The sequence below is a fragment of the Bombus fervidus genome, chromosome 12, assembly GCF_041682495.2.
Source record: "Bombus fervidus isolate BK054 chromosome 12, iyBomFerv1, whole genome shotgun sequence".
NCBI classification, from domain to species: domain Eukaryota; kingdom Metazoa; phylum Arthropoda; class Insecta; order Hymenoptera; family Apidae; genus Bombus; species Bombus fervidus.
Window position 1 is genome coordinate 7,443,082 of NC_091528.1, and position 24,688 is coordinate 7,467,769.

The 24,688-nt window shown below is 40.2% G+C and overlaps 1 protein-coding gene across 5 annotated transcripts in view; it reads right to left on the minus strand.

Annotated features, from left to right (window-relative positions):
- The window catches only part of LOC139993371 (zinc finger protein castor homolog 1), a 162,692-nt gene that overhangs the window by 35,978 nt on the left and 102,026 nt on the right, over window positions 1–24,688 (minus strand). For all 5 annotated transcript variants that reach the window (XM_072015034.1, XM_072015035.1, XM_072015032.1 and 2 more), the window contains exon 5: window positions 6,156–6,574. In XM_072015034.1, coding sequence (XP_071871135.1) covers window positions 6,156–6,574 — 419 coding nt within the window. The remainder of the gene's footprint in view (window positions 1–6,155; window positions 6,575–24,688) is intronic.

Below are 24,688 nucleotides of genomic sequence, written 5' to 3' on the forward strand. Positions count from 1 at the left end.
AAAAGTTTGAAGGCAAAATAAAAAAAATTATCACTGGTACGTGTAAAGATTTTGTCAAAATATGAAGTCTCTTTGTTTATTGAATCGAGAATGAGATTGAGGCAGAAAAATTCGAAGAGAATTAAAATATCGTCAAAGGATAAAAGATTAAATTTATAATGCTATATTCGTCTGTTTGGTCAAGTCTCAAGTTTGAACGTGGGACAAACGAAGGAAGAGAAAAAAATCAGAATAACAACGGTGTGATGCTCGAAAGGGACGCCAGTTGTCCGGAAGCCCCATCGCGGTGCAAATTATTCGAATCCTGTACGATTTCCGAAGCCGTATCTGCGATGCCGATCCGTGGCGTCGTTGAATTTATAAAGCGATTGCCACATCGTGTGTTCATCGTGTTTGTCTTGCGTGTCTTCTTTTCCTCCCGTTTCCATTTTCAGCCAAAGGGGTCGATTTTCTTTTCTGTTTCTGCTTTCCCGCGGAGAGAACGCGGCTCACGTGCACGGCAATCGCGTTCCACCGATCCCGTGGCCAACGATCCACCATTTATATTCTATGCTCATAATTATCGTCGACCTTCGATGCCCAATATTACGGATCGCTATGCGGATCGCATGGCAATGCGCAGCAAAGAATGTTTCGCGGCCATTTTCACGGGAAATCGATCGATAAGTCGACAAATTCAGGGAAGAGCACGGAAATTCCAAGATTCTAAGCTTGTTGACGATTTTTCAACGCGCACAGATTGAATACTTTATCGCGAATGACGCGATGCACAGTATGTTTCGTAACCGTTTCTACGGAAAATCGATTGATGCTCTAGATTGTATAGGGAAGAACATTTATTCGATTCTAGATTTTTCAATGAGTTTTAAACTCACAGACAATGCTTATTTATTCGAATTTTTTTTTTTTTTTTTTTAGTAATTCTAAGAGGAGAAAATCGATGGATGAGTAAACAAATTCGAAGAGACGCGAGTAAATTTTAATTTCGCGAACATTCCGACGATTTATCGAAGCGCAGAAAGCGAACGCGAGTATTTCATTTTTTGATTTATATGTTCGTCGTGGACAGTTTAATGACTAGAACGGGGAATAATTAATTAAGGTTTCGAGACCTTCTGCAGATTCCACCGAGTAGTTGCGTTCTATCCTTGGGTGATTCACGTCGCCAGAATGCCGCGTAAACGTGACAGAATTTGACTGGTAGACGGAATCACGGATAGCATGAGAATTTTTGTCGTATGAGACACTCGGCTAATCCGTGTCATAAAGCGTGTCCCCCGGTTGTTTCTTTCCTTTAATGGCCAGCGATAATGTTTGAAAAGAATATTCAGAAGAGAAGACAACATATGTATGTAAGATAACCGGAAGAAGCGTGCGACCGCCACAAAGGAGAAAGAAACCAGCGAAAAGGAACCAGCCCCCTTTCCGGACATCGAAAAGTCAGTACGTGCGCCACAAAGCAGATTTCGATTGCAGAGTGGCCCACCATAGGGGTTTTATAGGGAGTCCCACAGGAGGTACTATGCGAAACTCGGTGTATAAGGAAGAAAGGCAAGAGAAGAAAAGGAGGACGAGGAAGAGAGCCAGAGGAAGGAAGCAACGATCGTAGAAACAAATAGAAAATACTATACAACGGTTACGTGTATACGTATGTATACGTATATGTATGTGCATGTTGGTTAAGAAGACGACAACGACGACAAGAGAGGAGGAAGAAGAAGATCGGCCACGAAAAGAATGAGCGAAGAATCGAGCAAGAGAAAGAGGAGAGGGTAAAAGAAGAGCGTTCCAGAGTTAGAGGGAGAGAGAAAAGAGAGAGAAGAATACGGAGGGTAGGAGGAGCGCATGGGGGGAGGGTGAAGAGGGAACCGGGAGAGTATAGAGGTATATGAGAAAACAATAGAGCTGATTTGCAAACAATAGAATAACGTTAAGAGTCGAGTATTATACGCCGTTGTTACTTCTTGTGCCATAACGCCAGAGAGCATATGCCCATTAATATTCAAAGGCGAAAATAATGTAAACGACACGACAAAAATCGGGGGAATAATTTCAATTCTCCCCGTATGGGATTCCATCGTGGCGATACACCGAGCCTCCCGGGCCATTTCGTGTCTCTTCTTTGGCCACGTACACATGTATATTTAGCTCGACTTGCACACCGCCGCCCGGTACACAGCGAGAACGATGCAAACGCCGACCTATCGTTTCCCGTGAATTTCCCTCCATTCGAACAGTCATCGCCATAAACAGAGGTTTTCTCGCGAATCGTTTGAATGGGGTGGTTGCACGAGCGGTTTACATTCTATATTTAGAGTCTCTGGTCATCAGTTACATAGGAATTTGCATCACTATATTTTCCACGTTTCACAATCTTTTTAGTAAAATCGTTCAATTTATCGTTATCGCGCGTTTCTATTTCTTAAGATTATAGGAATATACATCGCACGAGTAAACTGCTTTCGTGTTCGTATAAATTCAGATTTTTATTTAGCATTATTAGATTTTAGAACAATTGCAGATTTCTTGTTAAGAGGATAGATTGTATAAAAAGGCCGAAATTGAGAATTATTTTATCTATTAACATATTGTGGTATCCGTATCGTATTATACGTTGAGTAACTTTTAGTAATTCTTCGATTCCTCCCAAGAAAAATCGACAAAATCCTGACGTAACATATTCATTTATAGCTTCGCGGTTCTCTATTGGGTTCAACTTCGTACCCTTTATGGCATTCTGTAATGATCAGACTACAAAAAAAATTTATCCGTGCTAAGTGTAGATAATAGAGTGGGTGACGTAATAATTTTCAATTATTCTCTTCTATTCTATCTAATTTGGTTTTCGCTCTGTGTTTGATTAAATATTGGAACTGCTTCCTTATTGCAACGAACCCTACAATTCTATCTACAGCATCTGCGTTATTCGTATAATTTTTATCATAGGACAAAATACTAGGCTCCTTATTGTTAGGCTATTCAAGGTGTGGTGCGAATCTTTATTTACTCGCAAATACTATATGATACTATATACATGAAGATTCTTCGTGATATTCTCGAGGCTGTTCCAAGTTACTGGAATAACCCGTGTATGAAACTTGTATATCGAATGTAGGGTGTGTCGAAGGATGGCGTAGAATGTTAATTGTTCTTTTAGAAAGTTAATTCCCCGACGCCTGACGTAATGTTTCTCACCCAAACCGAACCATCGGCGATTTTTTCTTTTTTCTTGCGTGGCGATTTGAACAATCCTACTTCAGACGTTTTATTAGTCATTGTGAAAATGCAATCACATTAAAACCAAGTTTCTTTCCGTTCAGGTCGGTCGTCCATCATTTTTCGAAGCGATTTCGAAGCGAACTCAATTTCGAAGCGATTTCGAAGCGAACTCAATTTCGAAGCGATTGTTAGCAGCCTACACGCGATAAGATAAACCGAAGAATCTGTCCAAATTTTATGGTGACCGGGCTTTTTATCGTTGGATAAAATCGAATTGCTTGTCCTTTTTTCCTGCCCCTCGAAGCGATTCTGTACGCGTGCGCAGTGCGAATCGAGGGGAAAGGAATCATTGTTCTCTCGATTATTTCATGGGAACACGTCTGAACGAATTAAGGTCAAGAATCAGGGACTCTCGGAGATTACGGCAATGCATATCGAGGGACAAATTATGATTAGTTGGTTCGTGGTTCCAGGAACCCCTGAATTATTCTAGCGTAGCTACGCGTTTCCCGCTGGAATGCCACAGACTTTTACGAGTCGTCGACGAGTCATCATTGAGCCATCAAAGAGGCACGATGATTCACTGCCCATCGTCGCTAGAACCTTCTATTATTTTTCGTCGATAATATTTTCCAATTATTTTTAGGCGAACTACGATGTTTTACCCGCTCGGAGAATGTTATTTTAAAACGACGAAGGTACAGTAGTGCGCAAAAATTGTTGGCTATTTACCGCTGCTCTTCTTAATTAAAATATTTCACTTAGCATCTAGTGTTTCGTTTGTCAGAAAGTAAATCGATCGACTCTATTTTTTAATGGTTTTTCAGTCTTATTACGTATCTACACGATTAATGTACGAGTTTCAAGAAACAAATGACTAATACGAGTTCATGGCCATTTGATCGTAGTTTCTCTGACTCGTCAATTTTTTAAAAGTATCTTAATAAATTGTGTCGAACTACGTATCGAATTAAATATCCAACAAATATAGAACAATTTTAGAACGAGCCAAAAAAATGAATGTCAAAAACGTAAATAAATTTAGAACAGAATGGCTGATATTTTTGTCATCGAGAGACCAGAAGATCGTACAATATATTGCTTACCTCAAATTAATTAATATTTTCTTCATCAAACGACGAAGTAATTCTTGAACTAACCATTTCTTCGAATAAAATAACAAAAATTAAACACAACATCGAGTATCTGTGTATTCATTTATAATAGCAAAACATTTTGACAGATGGCATCAAACCTGTGCACAGCAGGTACTGTAGTTCTAAACCAGATCTAAAATATGATGCTAAAATACGACTCATTTCTCTATAGAACTATTCGATTGCCATCGAAGTAGTTGAAGAAACGAAACGAGAACTAGCTAACGATGGAAACGAAACGATTTCGCGCAGAGTCAACTTTGCATACATCATCGAATCATCAATGCAGCGTGCTGTAACATGTTCTTGGATGTAGTTCAATTTCACGGAACAACGAACCGCGACCAACTAGATTTATATTGCATCGTGGTAAATTTTCTACACAAAAAGACATAGAAATGAAAATAAACTGCAATTCGATATCTGCATCTCTAGCTTTTTCGCGGCAGAAATCTTTTCCTGATTTCATTTGAAGCGTAAAAAAAGAAACCTGTTGGGATTTGTAAAAACATCGAAGAAATCGCAATGAGAATAAATTAGTTGGCAGATTTGGTTTACAAGGGAAACGGCAATCAACGGGTCGAGTCAATTAAGGAAAGCTTTTAAACCGCGAACAAGATTTCACGGTGAATTAGTTATCTCGGGTATTGCGTGAGCCAGTCACCAATAAATTGAGATAATTATTTTCATATAATTGGCACGGCGTGTATGGATCTTGGCGTTGGTCATTAAAGTGGAAACAAATTGAACGAAATCCAACCGCTGTAGCAGATGCTCGCGGCATGTTGACAATCCGGTGTCACGTCATCATCAACAGGCCCGGTGTCCACGAGGTCTACTATAATCGATCTACGTCTTCGAGTCACGAGTTAAGCTCGATTCACAGTGGGTTAAGTATGAATAACTACACCAAACTATCTTGTTTCTTCATAAAATTATACATAGAACGATAAAAATAATCGGCTCGTTCTATTATTTTCCTGATCTTTAATGCATCACATTATTCCTGTCTATAATTAGATAAGCTACGTTGAGCAAACGAAAAGCGCTTTGTCGTTTGTGTGAAATTTAATGAACGTTTAACGAATATTTTTCTTCTTTATTTGGCTAATTTATTTTTACTATTTTTTGCTTATTTCCTTTTCATGTTTGTAACAATTAAATACTTCATTCTCAAATTTTGAAATACTTTACTGATGGAAAGTGTAGTATCAAAATTTAGATGTATTAAAATGTATATACTAACATGTATGTGAGGTATAACATTTTTCATTGAATTTTAAAAATAACTTTTTCACTTTTCATTAAGCTTCGAAGAAAATTCTGAAGAAATTTAAAAAATTACAATTACCATAAATTCCACCGTAAATGGGTTTCTTGAGAAAGAAGTAAACATACTAAATTTAGAAAGGAATTTTGCCAATTTTTATTACATTTAAAAAAGACATTTTTAAAGATCTCATTTACGAAAACTTTCACTGTGAACGTGCAGTCTTTTAAAACAAATAAACGTGCTAAATTTGAAAAGGAATTTCTCCAATTTTCATTACATTTAAAAACAAATTTTAAAGATTCCATTTACGAAAGAAATCTCACTGTGAACGTGTTCCTCTCGGAAAGTATCCGCGGCGACGAGCACGATGCGAAGGAAAAGAAGGAAAAAGGAAACGAAACAATCCATTTCCGTCGCGAGGGCGGAGAGAGAGCAGGGGACACGGCGAAACGCTCCGCGGGAGATGAAAGGGACCCTCGTCTAATTAATTTGTTCGACTGACTCACCCTCGGCTCTTCAGGTTCCTCCCTCCTGACGTTCTGGAAAAGGACGCTGCCGATCTGAACTTGAAGATTTTGCTGCAACAACTGCGCCAATTGCGGATTCTGCGACAGAATCGCTGGATTTTGTTGCAATAGTTGAGCAACTGCCGGATTCTGCACTAAGATCTGGCTGAGGGGTGTGTTAGCCATCGCGTGAAGCGATTGATGCTGTTGTTGCTGTTGTTGATTCGATTCTTGTTGCTGATGCTGTTGCTGCTGCTGTTGTAAGTTTGGTGAATTGGCATTCGAAGTCTGACAGGATTGAGACAGGTTGCTAGGGGGTGGATTGTGTCGCGGTGGGCTTTGGGGGGTGTGCGGAGGCGTCGGAGGACTTCCCGGCGCCATTGACGATGCATCCTTTTCCTCTTTCACTTTCACTTTCCCTGTAACAAAAATTTGCATCATTTGATTAGCATAAATTTCATAATACTACAGATTGGGATAGTGTCATTATTGCTTCTTATGATTAAGACGATTAATACGGGGGGATTCTTTAAGAAATTTGACTGATTGATCAGTTGACGTCACTTTGAAAACTTCTTCGAGGATAAATATAAATTAAAAAGTTTCACTCTTAAATGTTACTGTAATTTTAGTTAATGTCACTTTGATAAGTATAAATATGAATCGATTAGAGCATTAACCCTGCTGCGGTCCATTTATTTTTATGTCCCAGTCTCATTCTGTTTTTTAAAATCGTTACAGAAAAGATTCTCGCATAAAATTAAGAAGAAGTATGATGGACGACACTTTCCTCAAACTTGACAAACTTGTTAACGGTAGACAAGCACGACAAATCAAAAATGATCCAAAAGAACGCAGTAAGGTTAAGAGATTCTATAAGATCTTCCGTAGAGGTCCAAACGTTCTTCTTTCACCTATCGGATTGGCTCTTCGACCTGCTTTCAGTGACACTTCGAACAGACTGACGGAGCGACCTGTATTTTCCAAGATTTTGGAAAGCAAGGTGGGGAACGGGTCTGTCGATTGGTCGAAAGCCGGAACACGGCTCAACGAATAGAAACGCGACGACTTCGTGGAGGTAAAAAAGTGACTGAGGGGAAGTTTTTTGCCGGTTGAGGCTGAGAGTCGTGAAATTGAGACGTCTCGATAGTGAAAAAGCCGCAATCGACTGCGGCAAGCAGGTACATCTGCTGATTCCCTCGGTTACGAATTTTCATACCCCTCCAGATACTTTCAAATTGCATTTAAACGACAGTTATAGTACCTTTTAAAATATATCTTTTATTTAAATATTTTTCTTCTGTGTTTCTGCACTGTTTCATATTCCTAAAATTATTACAATTTTTCGAAACATCATTATTTCTTATTTTATTGGTGTAATTTCTTTTTCAAAGCGTTCTTTCGTTGTTTTCCATTGTTAGAATTCCTCCTTCTGAACACTTTCATGTTGTACCATATAAAAATATCTATTCCTTTTTTATTCTACCATATCCTAATGTGAAAGAACGAATAGTATTACAAAAATGTTACCACTATTTTTCCTATAGTTCACGCTTTTGAAAATCCACTTTCATTCCTGTCAAAAATTATTCAATTTCTTGGAAAAATAATTGTTTACAAATTCCCAGTTATTAATAACATAGTTGGCGATCAAAATCCTGGGCAAAGACAGCTGAATGACTGTTCGTTCTTTCCCAAAGAGAAGACAAACGAAGACAGCGCATCCCAAGGAGGGTTTAAATCGATGGAAGGAGTTAGGGCAGCGTTTAATACCCCCGGGTGAGAAGTCTGCGATTCAGGTAGATCCAACAGGGTTTATTCGCACCGAGGAGGATCCATGAGAACATCAAACTAAGACTAGGAAATTTCTACCTGCAGCTTTCGACCTGGCCAGTCGATCTCGTGGCCGCGAAACGAGGAAGAAAATGAACCAGGTGAACCAAAAGAAAAAAAGGAGATTGGAAAAATCTGAAAAGGGCTTTAAAATTCCGTGAGACCCCCTTCTGCTCGAATCGATGACGTCTATCGAAATTACGCAACCCCTTAAGCTTCATCTCTACCATCCCTTATTTCGTTTCTTTTATACTGCTTCTAGGATTTTCCTTCTCTACAATTTTTACCACGGGACGATCCTAGAGTCGTTTAACGAGACGGATATGCGGTTCCGTCGTCGACGTCGATGAAAAATGACTATTCTCGGAGATAATTTAGGAGACTGGCGCGGACGTGTGGGAAAATACTTTTGAATTATTTTTAGGGTCCCGATGGATTGACTGGCTTTTCTAATTGAATGGAGTGGTATTTTAGTATTGCTTTTTTTAAAAATCAAAGGTGAAAGATAAAAAAAAATAACTTTTCATCGGCTATACATTTATGAATAAAGTTAACATGGTATTTAACTTTCAATCATAGACAATTCCGGATTGAATGTTTATTTTATTTCCATATTCAAACAAAGAATTTATATATATATATATTCTGAAAGAATGATTTTTTTTTCATTGCCATAATCAAATGAAGAATCTTAAGAGTGTCAATATTGATTCAATACGTACCTTGAATTTTAGAAAGCTTATAAATATAAATGATATATTGATACTAAATGCAAATTGGTATTTTTAAACTCACTAAATATCATAACAAGTACTATACTTTGAATATTTTATATAATTTTGCGTACTGTGCGGATCCTGTGCACATTTCACGTCCTTGAATTTTCCATAAATGCATATTTTTTTTAAATATAGATGCTGAAATATATAACAAAGGAACATCTGTAGCTAAGAATCGTGGAACTTTTAAAAATTAAACAGACAAAACTGCTTATTGCTTTCTTACTTATTGATATCTGAACCTTAAAAAAATGTACAAGGTGTATCTTGCTGTTGTAGGCGATAAAAAAGGAGCGACTTGGAATGATTTCGTACACGTTTCAACGGTAAATGGATTTCTACGAGGGGATACTCCTGAAGAATCGCATGCACGCTCGCGTTATGCTTGTATCCCGAGCCGGATCCTTAAATTGACTCGATTTTTAAGGTCCAACCCGAAGAGGAGGTTGCGCCGCGGGGATCCTGTGTTTCTTTTCCTTTCGCGACGTTCTCCCTTTCATCTTTGCTCCACATATCGTCTTGGCCAGCCGATTGATAAAAATCAAGCGTAAGAAAAAAAAAAAAAGAAAGAAAGAATGCCCGAGAAAAATGGCAAAGGGGGTTGAGGGTGGCGGTGAAATCGAAACGTCCAAGAAAATAATTGACGCAGTTAACGACTTAAGAAGAAGATTTATAAATCGAAACATTATATATACACTTGGAAGAAACATGATTGCACGTCGACCCATTATTTGAAATTTTGATTACATCTTAAAGATTTATAGATGTTGATGATTTTCAAGACGGTAAATGTATACTTACGAATCAAAAGTATCTGGACACTTGTCCGTAATATAACGTAGAAGTTGGAAGTAAGAACGATGTACTGATAAATGATTACATTTACAATGAATCGCTGTTTTCTAATAAAAAAATACATCGATCAAAGATTTCATTATTACACTATATATTACTACTGATAAATATCGTTGAAGAATATTAATTATTTAATTCAACAGTTCAAACGAATCGATTCAACGAATAATTCTACTATTGACTATATGTATTTTTATTAAGTATACAACACTGCTTGTAAAAGTATTAATTTCATGCTAGCAGAATGTAATTTCTCGAATCAAATAACAATGCGAAACAAACGCGGAACGAAGAACCATAACGATGACATCTGACCCGTTCACCCCTGCACGAACATTCCGAAGAAAAAGAAAAAAAAAAAAAAATAGAAAAAAAGATGAAAAACACGAAAAATCTTCCGGATCGTGTGCACCCATTTTTACGAGATACTTAAGCCTTTAAACGAAAGCTGGCTCCTCTCCGATTTCCGAATTCGCCGGAGAGAAATCGGTTAACCCCCGATCGACGTCTGGGGTCGCGCGATTTTTCTCAGGGGTTAAATCGACCGTGGCCCCCAAAAACTCGCGTTTTTTTCTCCCTTCATCCACTCCACGAGTTCGCAGGTAGCCGCAGCTACCTGCAACACGCGCGTACGTCCGCCAGTAACCCGGAAAAGAATCCAGTAAAGAAAAAAAAAAAAAGAAAAAACGGGGGAAAAAGGTGGAATAAAATAAAAGGCAGAAAGGGAGGTGAGCGCCGAGCGGAGAAAGGGAGAGATTACGCAGGAAACGTCGGAAAGGGGAAGGAAAACACGTAGTAGCTGGCCCTTACAGCAAGAAGAAACCCTCTTTTCTCTCTCGTCTTCTTCGTCTCTGTTCCTTCTACGCGGCCTCTGTCGCGCTCTCTAGGGCGCAGGGGGTAAGAAAACAGGGTAAAAGTGAGTTAATAGTCGGTAAAACGGTATTCACCCCGTGACCCGACGGGGTTACCGGCTTCTTTAGGGCTGAGCCTCTTTTTTTCTTCCTTCTCTTTTCTCACTGTCGTGAGTTCCTCTTCCGGAAAGGGGTCGTGAACGGGACACGTCGGAGGGATGGAAAGGGATCATCGTTCCGTTTCGTAACGGGAAATGGAAAACCGAGACACGAGACACTCCTTTCGCTGAGAAATCTGAGTAATCGTTCCGGGTGCGATGGTTCGTCGAGTACCTCGCAAGGGACTTTGGGTATTTTTTTCTGGGCAAACTCTCGCGTAGCAGCGTGAGAGAAAATGGTGAAATTTTAGAGATTCGCGAGTTATCGGTCAATCTACCAGCAGTCGGGACTAGGCGGATTTCCTGAGAATTTAACGATTTTTTTTTTTTTTTTTTTTTTTTTTTTTTTGATACAATGACTCACGATAGAAAGTTCATATCACTATATTATGTGTGCTGGATGAAACATCTTGGAAACTTCGTTAACACTGTAGCGAGGCAGGACTATTACGGTTTTCTTAATAAAGTTTGAAACGAATCCAAAAATATATGGTAGAAGTAACACGATATGAAATATGATTTTTAATGTGTTTCTTATCTGTCCGGCGTAAAGGATTGAACGAAAGTTGAGAAGTAAATACGAGCGGTACAAGAGAACGGAGAAAGGGTTAACGAACGGACGTAATAAAGCGTGTGAACAGTAAATCGAAGACTCTCCGTGGGAAGTGGAGACGCGACGTTGGCCGATCGCGAAATCCGTGTCGCGATTTCCACGTATGCACGTTAGGCATGCGTAACGCGAGGAACACTATAAACGCTCGCGTGTTTCATTACACGACGATACGCACGAAATTCGATTCTAATGGGAAACAAGAAAGCCGAGAGGCCGCGGCCACTCGTAATCCGACGTCCTGGCGCGTTTCAAATACCTAAATCACGAATAACGACGCGATTCCTCGTAAAACGGAGTGGCCTGGCTCTCGACAGAGATCGCGCCGGACTTATCGCTAATTGCGATATTACCGCGGGGACAACGATCGTTTTTCGCGCGAGCCATCGAAACGCGAGGATTTCACGCGTTCCTGGAATGCGTCGCATAAAATTCCACGACCCTGTTTATCGGCTGAGTGTCCTCCCTTTCCCTTCTTCTCTTTGCAACAGTCGCGCTCAAAACGGCACGCGGTATCTTGGCGATCTAACAGTTGGAAGAATCGCGAATTGAGACATTTTTATCTGTCCGATAAAACGTCACTCAGGCAGAAAATCTTAATGATGACGGTTGGAATTCAAGAATCGGGGATTTTTACGCGAAACGATGGATAGTTTTCGATCATCGAATTGGTACCATATCGGGAATTTCATTCTTCTAAGTATAACACGATTTTACGTTATGTGGATACCATGGGAAAAGATGCGGCCAGTCTATTTACGTCGAGTTTTAAATTTTGGTGCTACTTGGTGATGAGAAGTATTTCGATATTTCTCTTCAGTTGGGAATAAGATTTGTTAAATCTAAAGAAATCTCACACCGAACCAATGGTATTATATGACAATCAATATATTCGAAACGTTTAAGAAACTGACGAGCATGTACATATATTTAAGACTAAAATGAGATGAAAAGGAAGAAACTGGATACAGAATTAACTCATTAAATTTTGAAATAATTTTGATTAACTCCACGAAGTGTATTTACCAAAGCGTATTTATGTAAATACGTCGTAGCTGTAGGTACGTTTTCAATTCTGTTTGAATACCGTGGTTTAGTCATAAGCATATCGTATGCATATAATAAATAGAAAAATATATTATTTGAAAATTTTCGACTTTCGCTCTGTTTGATATTTTTGATACTTAAAAGTCCCTGTCCCATTCTTCTGTGTTTTTCATATTATTTTTATATTAGTAGACAGACCTAATATTTTGCAAGAAATCAATCGTTAAATGATTTAACGCAGCTTCTAAAGGACGCTCTAGAATGCTTGATAAATTGAAAAATAGAAAGATACATTTTTATCGTGGATGTTTTTCTCGGGTTTCGAACGCCTCCCAGCTGTACGTTTTCGAGACGCGGGTATGGTACGGGCGAAGAACCGGCTGCGAGAGGCTTTAATGACGGCAGTCGATTCGCCTCGGTCGATATATCGTCGTCGGCGATGACGAGCCGATGGAGAATCGACGATTTATGAGGGAGATTCGTCCGAGGCCGACTTTTCCATCGCGATCCTCGCGGGCCTCGTGTGCAACTCTTTGATGGATCGAGTCTTTTATCGCGCGACCTTGAACCCTCAACAGGTGTCGGTACCTGGCCACCTCGAATCGATTTTCATTTTTCCTAGCCGCGAAATTATTGGATTATATCCCCCTTGGCTTTCGCCTAACAAATGAACCGTCCATTAAGGCGTTCCAACCTCACCGCGCGCTTTTTCAGCTTCCATGACGACCGATCTCTTTCTCTTTTCATGCTCCATCTTCGGATTTCGATGCTCTTAATAAAAGAGTTGGAAAAATTCATCAGCGTTGAAATATTAGCATTGCTCTTCCGACGAAGGAGATTAATGTTACTACGTTCGTGTTTCTGTAATTGTTCGCAAGTCTCTTCAATTTAAGACAAGTATAAAAGAATCGTTGATACGCAGAATTTCCGATCTTAAGCGTACGTCGAAGTTTTTCCCGGAACGTTACAAAAATCGTTGCTTGGTAAAAGCTGGAAAGTAGAATCGTGACAGGAAAGAATCGAATATCGGAGCAGGGTTGAACGAAAGTGGACGAAACGTAAGTAGAAAATTAAAAAATAGTTTAAAAATAGCTTAAAGATGCTTCACAACGAAATTTAGCGAATTACAAGACCTACGAGAGAAATTACTAAGGCCGACTCAAATATCCTGCTAACTCGAATAACCCTAATTCACCCTATAGGAACATCGCGATAGATTAGAAGATGAGCAAATCATAGAAGTCTCATCCTGCTGAAGGGACTGAACCACGAAAGGCAAACTAGAACCTTGGGGTTCTCGGTTTCGCGCGATGCCGATCTCGCGAGATTCCCTGGCAGAAAAATCGCCACGGGGAGCGAGAGCCGCGTTCGAATTAATGAGCCATCTGCGTAATTTTTTAAGCGTAGGCCTCGCAGCGGCTTGCGAAAAACGAGGATTCGTCGGGGGCCGGGTGTAACGTTTCCCAAATTTTAATATTTGACCGTAGCGAAGAGAGAGAGAGAAGATGCGTCAGCGGCATGGCGGGGGCAGGGGGTGTAAAAAGAACGGATAGGAAGAAAGAGACGGATGTTCGTGGAGAGGTAGAACAGATAGGACGTGCGAAGGCAAGGAAAGGAGGGTAGAAGAAGCGGAGCTGGGGCGAGATAAAGACCGAAGGGCCCCGCGGGGCCCATTTTTAACACCTAACAGAAGTCAAGATGCCCGGCCGTGATTAGCGTTCCGCCGGGCCACGATGGGGCCTCGGACATTATCCTGTGAGAAATTGGCGGCCGTTCGTTCCTTTGTTCCAGGCGATTTTTTATTGACTCAAATTCTGAAAAAAACACCCGGGTGGAAGGCGAGCAAGCAGCAGCGCGGCCAACACACGAGGACGAACACGAGGGGATGAGAAAGAGGAAAGTGGGGGGCAACAGGGATATGCCGGTTTAGAATCCCGCGGTGCCCCACGAAACGCGACGGTGTGGGAGGCGACGTCCACCGGGATCAGCGGCAGAGATAGAAGGGAGGAAAGGGGATGAGGGGAGACGGGCCAACAGAGAAATATAAAGACGGAAAGACACCACGGAACGGGGCACAGGGGGAAAGAGAGAGAGAGAGAGAGAGAGAAAAGGGGCAGTGAACAACTGGCTACGGTCGAAGCCAGAGCTGCGCTCATTTTTTCTCGCGACCGAACCCGAAAACCCTTTTATGCCCACCCAAGATTAATTATCCGCCGTACTCGAAAAATGAAACGGCCATGAACAAAGACGAGCCGCACCGAACCGTGCCAGAAAACGCAGCGTCTGTCCCGCTCGTTCGAGACCACTCTTTCTCTCTCCCTTTCTCTCTTTCTCTCTCCCTTTCTCTCTCTCTCTCTTTCTCTCTCTCGTCGACGTCGTTCGATACGCGCCATTAAATTGGAAGGTAAACGATTTTCGCTTAATTATTGACCGAGACTTGACCCTTTAGTTCTTCATTAAAATCGCAATAGTAACAATTGTGGCGAGAATCCTGGCAAGGGAAAGTCGTGTTATGCGATGTTTGTACAGAGAAGAGAATGGAAATATATTATATTTGAGATAGGGCGAAAGTACAGGATACCGAGATTTCAATTAATCATTGGATATTAAGGGAAGATTGCAGCAGACAGACACGACGAGCACAGTTTCGTTGATTTCCTGATTTTGATGTTGTTCAGTGGTTAAAAGAGCGCACTTTCATGTGGCGTGCTTAAAAAGGGGAACAATCTTTCCGGCGCAAAGATATGTCTTTTAGCAATAGGCGACAGATGCATGGAATTTTGTGAGAAAAGGATGCAATCACATAACCTGATCGACGAATTAAAACTCAAATGTGAATGAAATATTGCAGCGAGACATTCATAGAGACAAACTCAATGTTCACAATAATACTTATAATGAACGTTCATTTTTACGAAATACCTATAAATCAGCGAAGAATGTCGCAAAGAATCTTCCACACAATAGCTGACGATTAATTATCATTTAGCTGAATCATTATCTAATCGTTAGAACGAAGTATATTATATTGCAGCAATAGAACGAAGAGCCCACTGAAAATAATTTCAACCCCTAAATAAAAACTATATTCACTTAAAAAACAAAATTACTCGTAACGCATAAATATAATGTAGAACGAAACAAAGAACAAATATTCGCGAGTCGAAATTGACGCAGCGTTTGCTATTCGAGAAGGAATTCTGCGATACAACGAGGAATAACGTAATCTCCTGTTTCTTCATCGACATGAGAGGAACGGCCGTGACTCTGCGCAGGCAAAATGCAGCCGGGGGGCGTGGATAGAAGGGGGTTAAGGAAAAAGGGGGTAGGAGCTCGTTAGACCGAAAAATTCCACCGGGCCCGATTTGAATATCGCATAATGTCGAATTAATGCCGGAAATTCGACTCGGTGGGGCCCCTCGCGACGCGGTAATGGGTGGGGGCCCCGAAATTTCGTGGCGACCCCCATAAAGCTGTTTCGCGTATGGAAAACGTGCCAGGGCAATAAGTCTCCCTTCTCTCTCTTCCCATCCTCGTCTTCCCCTTTCCACCACGATATGACACTTTTAAAACGGATTTAAAACGCAGAAACCCGAACGTTCGAGGCGCGAGACTCGTTCTTCTACTTTTTCCTCCGACGAGATAAGGGTGTTATTTAAACGACCGGGATATTTCAACAGTAAATGGACCGTGATGTGACTATATTTTGCGCATGGTTGTTGTAAACGTTGGAATCAACGAGAGTATTGGCTAAATCAATTTGATTTTGCTGATAAGTTACCGTTTCTAACAAATTACTATTACTAAGCTGCGGATTTCTATTCGTGGGAAATTTGTACGTGCAATTATGTACCGAATGCACGTAGTATGTAAAACTATACAATCCAGTGTATAGTACTCGTTATAACACTTAGTAACATAATTTTTTACATGGATTTCATTTTTCTAATCGCATATCTTCATAAAAATACGAATGTGTATAAATATCTTCTATCTAATTATTAGCAATAATAACGATTCAGCAGCAACGTGCATTAAAATATTGTCTGACGTGATAATTACACGAAACTACAACTTATCGAAGCTACTTTTAAAAGATCTACATTTTTGCACCTGGCACGTTGTTTTCATATTAAAATCAGAAAATCAACAAAAATCACGTTTTATTAAATTTATTACGTTTTACGTGATTTGCACATAGCTGCTTCGTGAAATACAGCCACGTGTACATGATTTCGTATTTGGCAATGTAGAAGTGTATTATTCTATGAAATATGTTCGCGTGTACATAACGTCGTATTTGAAAATGTAGGCTGGTATTATTCCATGAAATATGACTATATTATAGAACGTGGTTATCGCAATATTGTTTCACGAAAATCTGGCCTGCTTAATAATCCTCAGGGGCCTGATTTGGGTTCTTCGGGGCCTGTCGAGGCTTTTCTGCTTTTTTCTAGAGCATCATGGGAGGGGGAGGGGGGAGGCGCTCTTCTCTCGTTCTACTCTTATTTTATCCGAGGTCGGGTCCCATCCGCGCGTCCTTTCTTTTTGCTTGACATAATTTAAAATTTATGAGTTCGAGAATCGGTTATGCGCGGCCTCCGCTTGCTCGGCTCACTTTTACCATCCCCCTTCCACGTCCCTGCACCCCATTCCGCCATCCCACCCCCGTCGAACCGGCGAGGTTTCGCCGCAGAATTTGAATATTAAGATTAGACTAGCTTTAATGCCGTTCCACTCTGTATTCGGCTCACCGATACACCGAGGATTCCTCGCGAAAACGTTTTCATAAACTACTATCCATCGCCATCCTCTGCTCTGCCTTATTTGCACATCGTTCACTCCGGCGGACAAGTGTTGACTATTGGAAACATCCGAGTTCGAAATTTGCAAACTTTCCAACTTTAAAATTCAAGGCATTCAAGGATAATTCGTTTTATCTCAGTGTCGATGGGAGACACGTCATTAGATGTTTTTTTATTGGAAATTGAAAAAAAAAAAGGAATTCTTCTTTTTCAAGTAGTCTTCTTCGATATTCAAGCGTAGGATATTTGGAAATTTAACATTGAAGATTTCTCAGAATAAATTATTTTACAGCCAACGTCAAACGCGTTGGGTAATTTCTTTTTTCTCTTGGAAATTAAAAGGAATTCAATACTGAAATTTTGAATTGAAGACGCTTGAGAATAAATTATTTCATTAGCACAAAACACGTCATACGATATTCTTATATGCGAAATCGAAAAAGGATTTCGATACTTAGCCTCTTTCCATGTATTCCTCTCTATCATGCAAATTGGCTATCGAATCGCGGATTCGTCGAAAAGCGTCGATTGTTTTTGAGGTGAAGATTAGGTGGGCATCGGAAAGAGAGAAGTTCATTAAGATCGTCGAAGCCACAGTCACCGTATTAGGTTCGACAAACTGGTTTTCGCGGGTCTTTTCTGTACCCTGCATCATCCGGCGTATCGGGATCGAATAAGAGAGCCATGCGACTTTGCATGGCCCTTAACCCTTTGTTTGAACACGTGCAACTAAGATTACGTGAGGTTTCCCTTCGATCAATGAATTTTCGATGCTTAATCGTCTTTTAATTCTTTGAGGCTCCATGTCGAAGTATACTTTTCATTTCATTCAATTCCTTTGAATTTTAACACATAAAGCACGTTCTTCTATGCATAAATAAATTTGAAATGCACAAAAGACAATTTTTCTATGCAACAGAGGAAAATTTAAATGATAAACGATAAGACAGTACATCATGATATTACAAAACGAAATTATATTTGATAAGTCAACGAATACGTATAATATACAGGTGTGCAGGTAAAGTAAGTAAAAATAAATGTGTTATATACCTAAGCATAGATCATTCAAATCTTCATTAAAATCTTATCATACCCTCATTATCCAAGAACAGATGATTGTTATCAACATGGTACAAAAATGACCATGGTACAAATACGGTACCAATCTAAAACATTCCTTCGACTGTGAAAGTATAAAAAACTTCACAGAAACTGTAACCAAGTTTCGAAAGCAGATTATTAAATAGGAAATAATAAACATAACTCTGATCACAAAGGGTTAAATCGACTGCTACTTTATAGTGAAATTTTTAAAAGCGCCTCAATGGTCTGTCGACTTCTAAAAATGAACGCCCACGCTGTCGCATGATGAAAGTGAACGATTAGTCGACACAGAAAAACGAAGGGCCAGAGAGCCGCGTTAACCTAATCCGGAATGATCGTGCTAATTCTAGCGGGCTCTAGAAAATGATATAGAAAGGATCGGGAGGAGGCGGCCGATTTAAATATAATCGGTGATCCCATTGTTTCCGTTCGATTCTAAAACCGTGGCGCGTGACCGCTAATTTGCCAATTGCCTGTAATAAATAGTTGGCAAATGCCTGGCGAAATTTTGTGCAATCGCCAAGTAAAAAAGCGTGTCACGCGTGTCATTGTGACCGTTCTCACGGAATGCACGAAGAAATCTTCGCCCGATCGATCGTTCCGTGTGTAATGCTCGTCGATCATCGATCGTCCAACAGGCACTTTTCACCAGGACTGTACGCAACACTGGCCATGTGTTTTCGAGTCTAGCACGCACTCCTACGAAAGGGGCGACACGTCTGCGTTCTTATTTCCCCTTTCTGTCTGGTGGAGGCGAATTTTGCCGGAGAAACGGACCGCTTCAATCCCGAGTGATTCGTAATTACCGGCCGCGTCAACAAACAGACACGAAAATTTTATCGTCTGAATGACTTTCCACGGCAGTCTGAGAAAATATACAACGCTACAAACGCTCGTTCTATCGCGTTCGAAGGAAGAGAAGAAGAGAATTGGAGCTCGGAGATTATTTCAATCTTCTTAGAATCCGATTGTGCATACGACACAAGTTCATTTACACCGTTGGTTATAAATATTAAAAAGACACAGATTTATTGTCAAATTTTCGTAGATTTCAAGTTTGTGGAGCAGTCACAGCAGAAATTCCAATAAATAAATCTTACTGCATATTTTACATTCTAAGACACAGATATTAAGGACAGAAAGCAACGGATTTATGTTAAAATAATTAGAAAATAGAAAATAATAAAGTAATCAGTAGTTTACTGAGTATCCTTAGATTTGTTTAATATTTATAACGTATCTAAATTCATGGGAAGTTCATACGATAGAAGATTACGAAATTGTCCCACTACCAATTATTTTATCTCGATAAAACTTCGTGTTAAGCCACGAAACCAATGAAAACCAGTCCAGTTAATCGATCAATTAATATTTCTAATAAATGATATTCGAATGAAGTGTAATCGAACAACAAAGTTGCTTTCTAAATTATCCCAATACGAAAGACGTGTACGCAGTAGCAAAAAGCAAAAATGAAGCAAGTTGCTCGCTTCACAACATCAATCGTTTCGTCACACATTAATCGAGCCAACAGACTAAAAACCAACGATCCACGATAATTTCAATAATCGCCGATATCCGTCTAGAGACCACCGTCAGAAAAAGCTCGACAACCTTTCTGCCCTGGCCTAGAGGCTGCGCAAACACTTCCCCCGATCCGGGTCCGACAACGCAGAAGGGTTAGCATTACTCATCCAGAAGCATCGTGGTCGCGCGCTGTGTCCTCTTCCCCTGCATTAACATTATCTATCAAAGAGCAGAAGACACCGAGCGAAAGAGAGAAAGATATGAAGAAGGCCGCAGAAGAAGCGTCAGGTTGCCTGGTACACACGCATACCATAACGTTTCCTCGAAAAAAGGGGGCAGAAACTACGTCGAAATCCTGGTGCTGTCGTTGTCCTCGTCCGGAACGAGGATCGGTCTGCTGGGCAGAAAACGGACAGAGAAAGAGAGAAAGAGAGAGCCAAGCAAAGATTCTCCTCGGCTAGGAATGCCTGCTGATGGATTGGTCATCCGTGATTAATTTGACAAGCTGACTTTCTGGTTTTCGGAGACTGACAAGGGGCAGCAGGGGCCTCCGCGCCGCGGGGCCTAATGGGCCCTCTCGTTCTCTCTCTTTCTCTAACGTGAGACGTGTTCAGGTCTCCCTATCTCGGGCCACGAATCGATGAGTCCAGCCAGTGGGATTGTTTGAAAAATTAATCGACCCTCCGCGCCGGCCCTCCGTGGAAACGCTAATGGACACGGTCGTCTTTTCTATCGTTTATGAAGCCCGTTGACCCGACACGTTTCGCCCATGGGATAACGAGGATCGCGCTCTCCCTCCGCCAGAAATGTCGCGGACAATGGCAACATCTTATTATTCTCTTTCCCTGCTTTTTTCAATTCAACGTGTTTACCAAGGATCCGATTTCTGTTACCGGGCTGCGGGTGTTACTATGAGAAATCGCGATGCAAAATTGTGTAAAAGTATCATTTACAGGCTAGGAAAATTAATAAACAAGCTACACAACAAATAAATTGGAATCGAAAGAACGTGACATGTTGAAACGTTTGTATCGAGAAAAAAAATGGTTAGTTAAATTATTAGAAATTATAACGCTCTATGCGCAATTACAACAAGCGTATATTAAATAAAAAAGATCTAAGAATACGAAGACACACGAAACACGTTGATTTTCTGACAGTTAACAAACGTTTAATTGCTTTATTTCCTTAATGTCGGTTCCCTTTTCCCAAGGAGCACAAAGCGTGAATTTTATAGCCGCCTCTTTGCACCTTATTGATCGTGACACGCGAGACCACTTTATCTTTACGAATACCGGTTTCCTTTCTAGTCGATCTTTTACGCGAATGAAGAAAAGCAAAGACAGATCGAAATTCCAGAAACAAGATCTACTTCGATACAAGTGTTCAAATACCTTCGCCAATCACTGCATGATTTATACATTTTACTAACAGTTTCCTTCTCACAAACAAATAAATGAATGAAAATACGATAATAAATGAAGAAAAAAATCTTTACCTTTGTCCAGATATACTCGCGTTTCGCTACACTCTTCTGCTTTCTGATCGTAAATCACAGCTGCAACGATTTTTATCGTCTCGTTTCGTCGAATCCTTGATAACGTAATCATCGACGATCGATCGGCGGTGTACTGGCGTCGAGCAAGCAGATAAGCATCGACAGAGGTGTCTAAGCTCAGCCGTGGAACGCGTTTCACGCGAAAATCAAGCAACTCTCTATCTCGAGCCGATCTATCGAGGATCTGGGAGAACCTGTCCGCCGCGCTTCACTGATTTACGCGGGAGTTCGCATGCGTACGAAGAACGTGGAAACGCGATCGTATACAAAAGACGGGGTGGAGTTTTGTCGGATAAGATCTGGGCAAAATGCGGAGAAAGATCGCCACGAGCCATGTAAACCGGGGGTGAAGCTAAAATAGCGAACGAGTGGAGGAAAAAGCCGAGAAAGTTTTATATGCAAGTTACTTGATCTCGTGGAATACTCCTTCAATCGAGATGCTTACAACCAAAACGAAAGTTTTGAAATTTTTGAACTCGGCACAGAAATGATTGCTTGTACGAGAAAACATTACGTCGTACGTAGCGTTGTATGAAAAGATTATTTGCTGTGAATAAATATAAGTTGTATAAAAGTATCATTTAGGATGTAGAAAAACTAATTGCCAAGCGAACTATAGAAATCAGAATTATGATGTAGATAATTGTTATGAAAATTAATTGCTAAGCAAACTATAGGAATAAATCGAAGGCAAAGAAACGCAAACGTCACAAATTGTTTTCTCTATATTCGATAACCTACAACCTGAAAGATTATACTCGTTAAGAATATGGTTTGTAGTATACATTATATCAAAGAGAAAATATGTACAACGTAATACAAACACGATTTATTCTGAATAGCAGAAAAATATCTCTGGTTCCAGATACATCAATTATTATTTACAGAGAGTTCCAAGTCAATGTAGTTTTGTTAAATGCAACCATATAATATTTTTATTATTATCGTGTTTTATTAAAAATCCCAAAACGAACGCAACGATATGTACAGCGAGTGTGTAAGAAGAGAATATTCGCTGGAGAAGCAATAAAAATATTTACATCGCGTTTCGAGTGGGGTCGGAGGAAGAGGAAGACACGCAGGAGTGATCGACGCTGGACCGGAATTAAACAAATAATCTCCCCCGTGCTGGAACCAGGGAATCCGTTATGGCACCAAAGTGCGCCCCGGTAAAAAGGATCCCATTGAATTCTAAATTTAAACGAATGTCCGAGTGTCAGCGGACTGACATGACGGGCAAAATAAACAAGATGCCGGGTGGAGTAGAAAAAAAGAAGAGAAAAACGGGAGAGGCGGGAATCGTGGAGAGTGAAAAACCCCGGGCGCGGTCTGATATTCGTTTTCATCTTTCATCGTTCAACGCCCATTGACCTCGATGATCGTGTTAATTTCGCTAGAGAAAAAGAGGACGAACGGCAGCGAGGCCCTCGCTTTTTTCCCTCGTTTTATGGAAAGTTGTTAATTTGACAAAAAGTCGGACAATTGACGGTAATTCAACATCCTTCGTCTTTTGTTCGTTCGCTCGGAATACTCGCGCAAAAATTTAAATCGGCCAGAGAGTACGAAAATTGAACAGTTGCTCGATTCTCCACGATCTTGAGATAAAACCAACTAATTGCTTGGTTAATCTCCGAACAATTCTCTCGCGTTAGAACGAGAACGATTCGAGTGAAACGTCAAGTATCGTTCTATTCGTATTTTGGATTTCGTCACACATAGAACGATTATTTAATATTTCTTTCACGTAAACAGCTGAAAGTATGTATTTTTTTGTATGTAATACTTATACGATATTGCAAAATTGGACTAATATTGTTAATGAAAATTGAGAAATCGGAAATGACGAGTTGTTAGTACCGAGAAATTTGGCACTAAAACGAATGAAATTTCCTAATGGGCAAAATTTTATGAATTATTGTAAAATTACAAGAGGGAAGTTTACAACCTCGTCGATTCACTGATATTATTAGTTAACAAATTATTGCGCAAAACAGCCCAGGAATAGAGAAAAGAGAAATCTTGACGATAAAGAAAGAATTATTTTCTGAATCGTCCATTCTCAATTCTTCGTCGTTTTATTACACCGTCAAAGAGTTAAATTTCATTACGCCAGAAATGCAGGAAATCGTGACGATAAAGAAATCGTTCATTCTCAAACCGCCGCTTCATCGTCGTTTTATTACACTGTGAAGAGCTTGATATCTACCGAATCCTACTGTAATTCCACGAAACCAAGAATTCTCACGAGAAGCACAAGCAGAAAAACAATTCGACTAGAAATGGCCGTACCATGCTCAATAAGAGCTCTTTCTCTGTTAGTCTCTGACTCAGAACTTAATTGACGGACAAAAAAAGAAGATTCAATTGACCCGGAAGCGGACATCACCAATAGACTCGACCAGAAGACGAACCACACGCGCTCCTCTCCCCCGCGTTGGCAACGTTTCGATTTTTCCATAAACATCGCGGATGTTATCGAGCACGTAACGAAGAAAAGCAGGAGATGCAAATGTATATACAAGAAGGAAGGCCTCACGTGTTCAACAGAAGCAGGCCTAGTTCGGGACGTGGCTCGTAAAGGCTTTCATAAAAGCTTCCATAAAACGTTCCGCGATTCCAGTTGACGTCTTCGTGAATTCCTCCGGTTTCCTTCGACTCACCGCGCGTTCAAATTCCAACACATTAGACCGCACTTGTCACTGTTTCCCGTCGTTTGGAAGAATGATTGATCGTTCCGCGACCAAATATATCGATTTATTATTCGGTGTTTCTAACAAGCTTTTGGAGTATTAATATCCGTTTGATCATATTAGTAATCGTTATATATGTTGGCGATTGGAAAGTTGAAATAGACGGAATGTAGATTCTGACTGGGGATAGATAGATAGATTGCGGATTTGTATGCATTTAGAAATTTTTAAATGCAAGAATGTATACATATGTATAGGCGAAAATAAATAGAAATAAGTAGAGATAAGAGCAGGATAATGTTATATTTCCAATGATAGTGGGATATTTGTATTAAGATTGCGTAAAAAAGTATGAATTTGCATAATGGAAACACTTCTCTTGTTGAGTTCAAAAATGGGCCACGCGTGTATTTCGTAACGATTAACGCGTTAGAAATGTCTCTTGAGAAACTCAATCACATTATCTGAACCTAGGAATCTAACGAACAGATAGTGAATATTTATACAAATTCCTATATGATTACGAGACAATAAAAATTGTCAGGATCACCTGAATCAAGATTTGTTCCACCTACGAAATACTGTACGGATGCCTTACTCTGTAGACATTGTGCGCATTCTGCAAATTTTTGCGTCTTTAAATTCGCCATGAATGCACAGTACATATTGCGATCAGTTAATAACCTTCTCAGTTTGCAAGCGTGGAAAGTTCC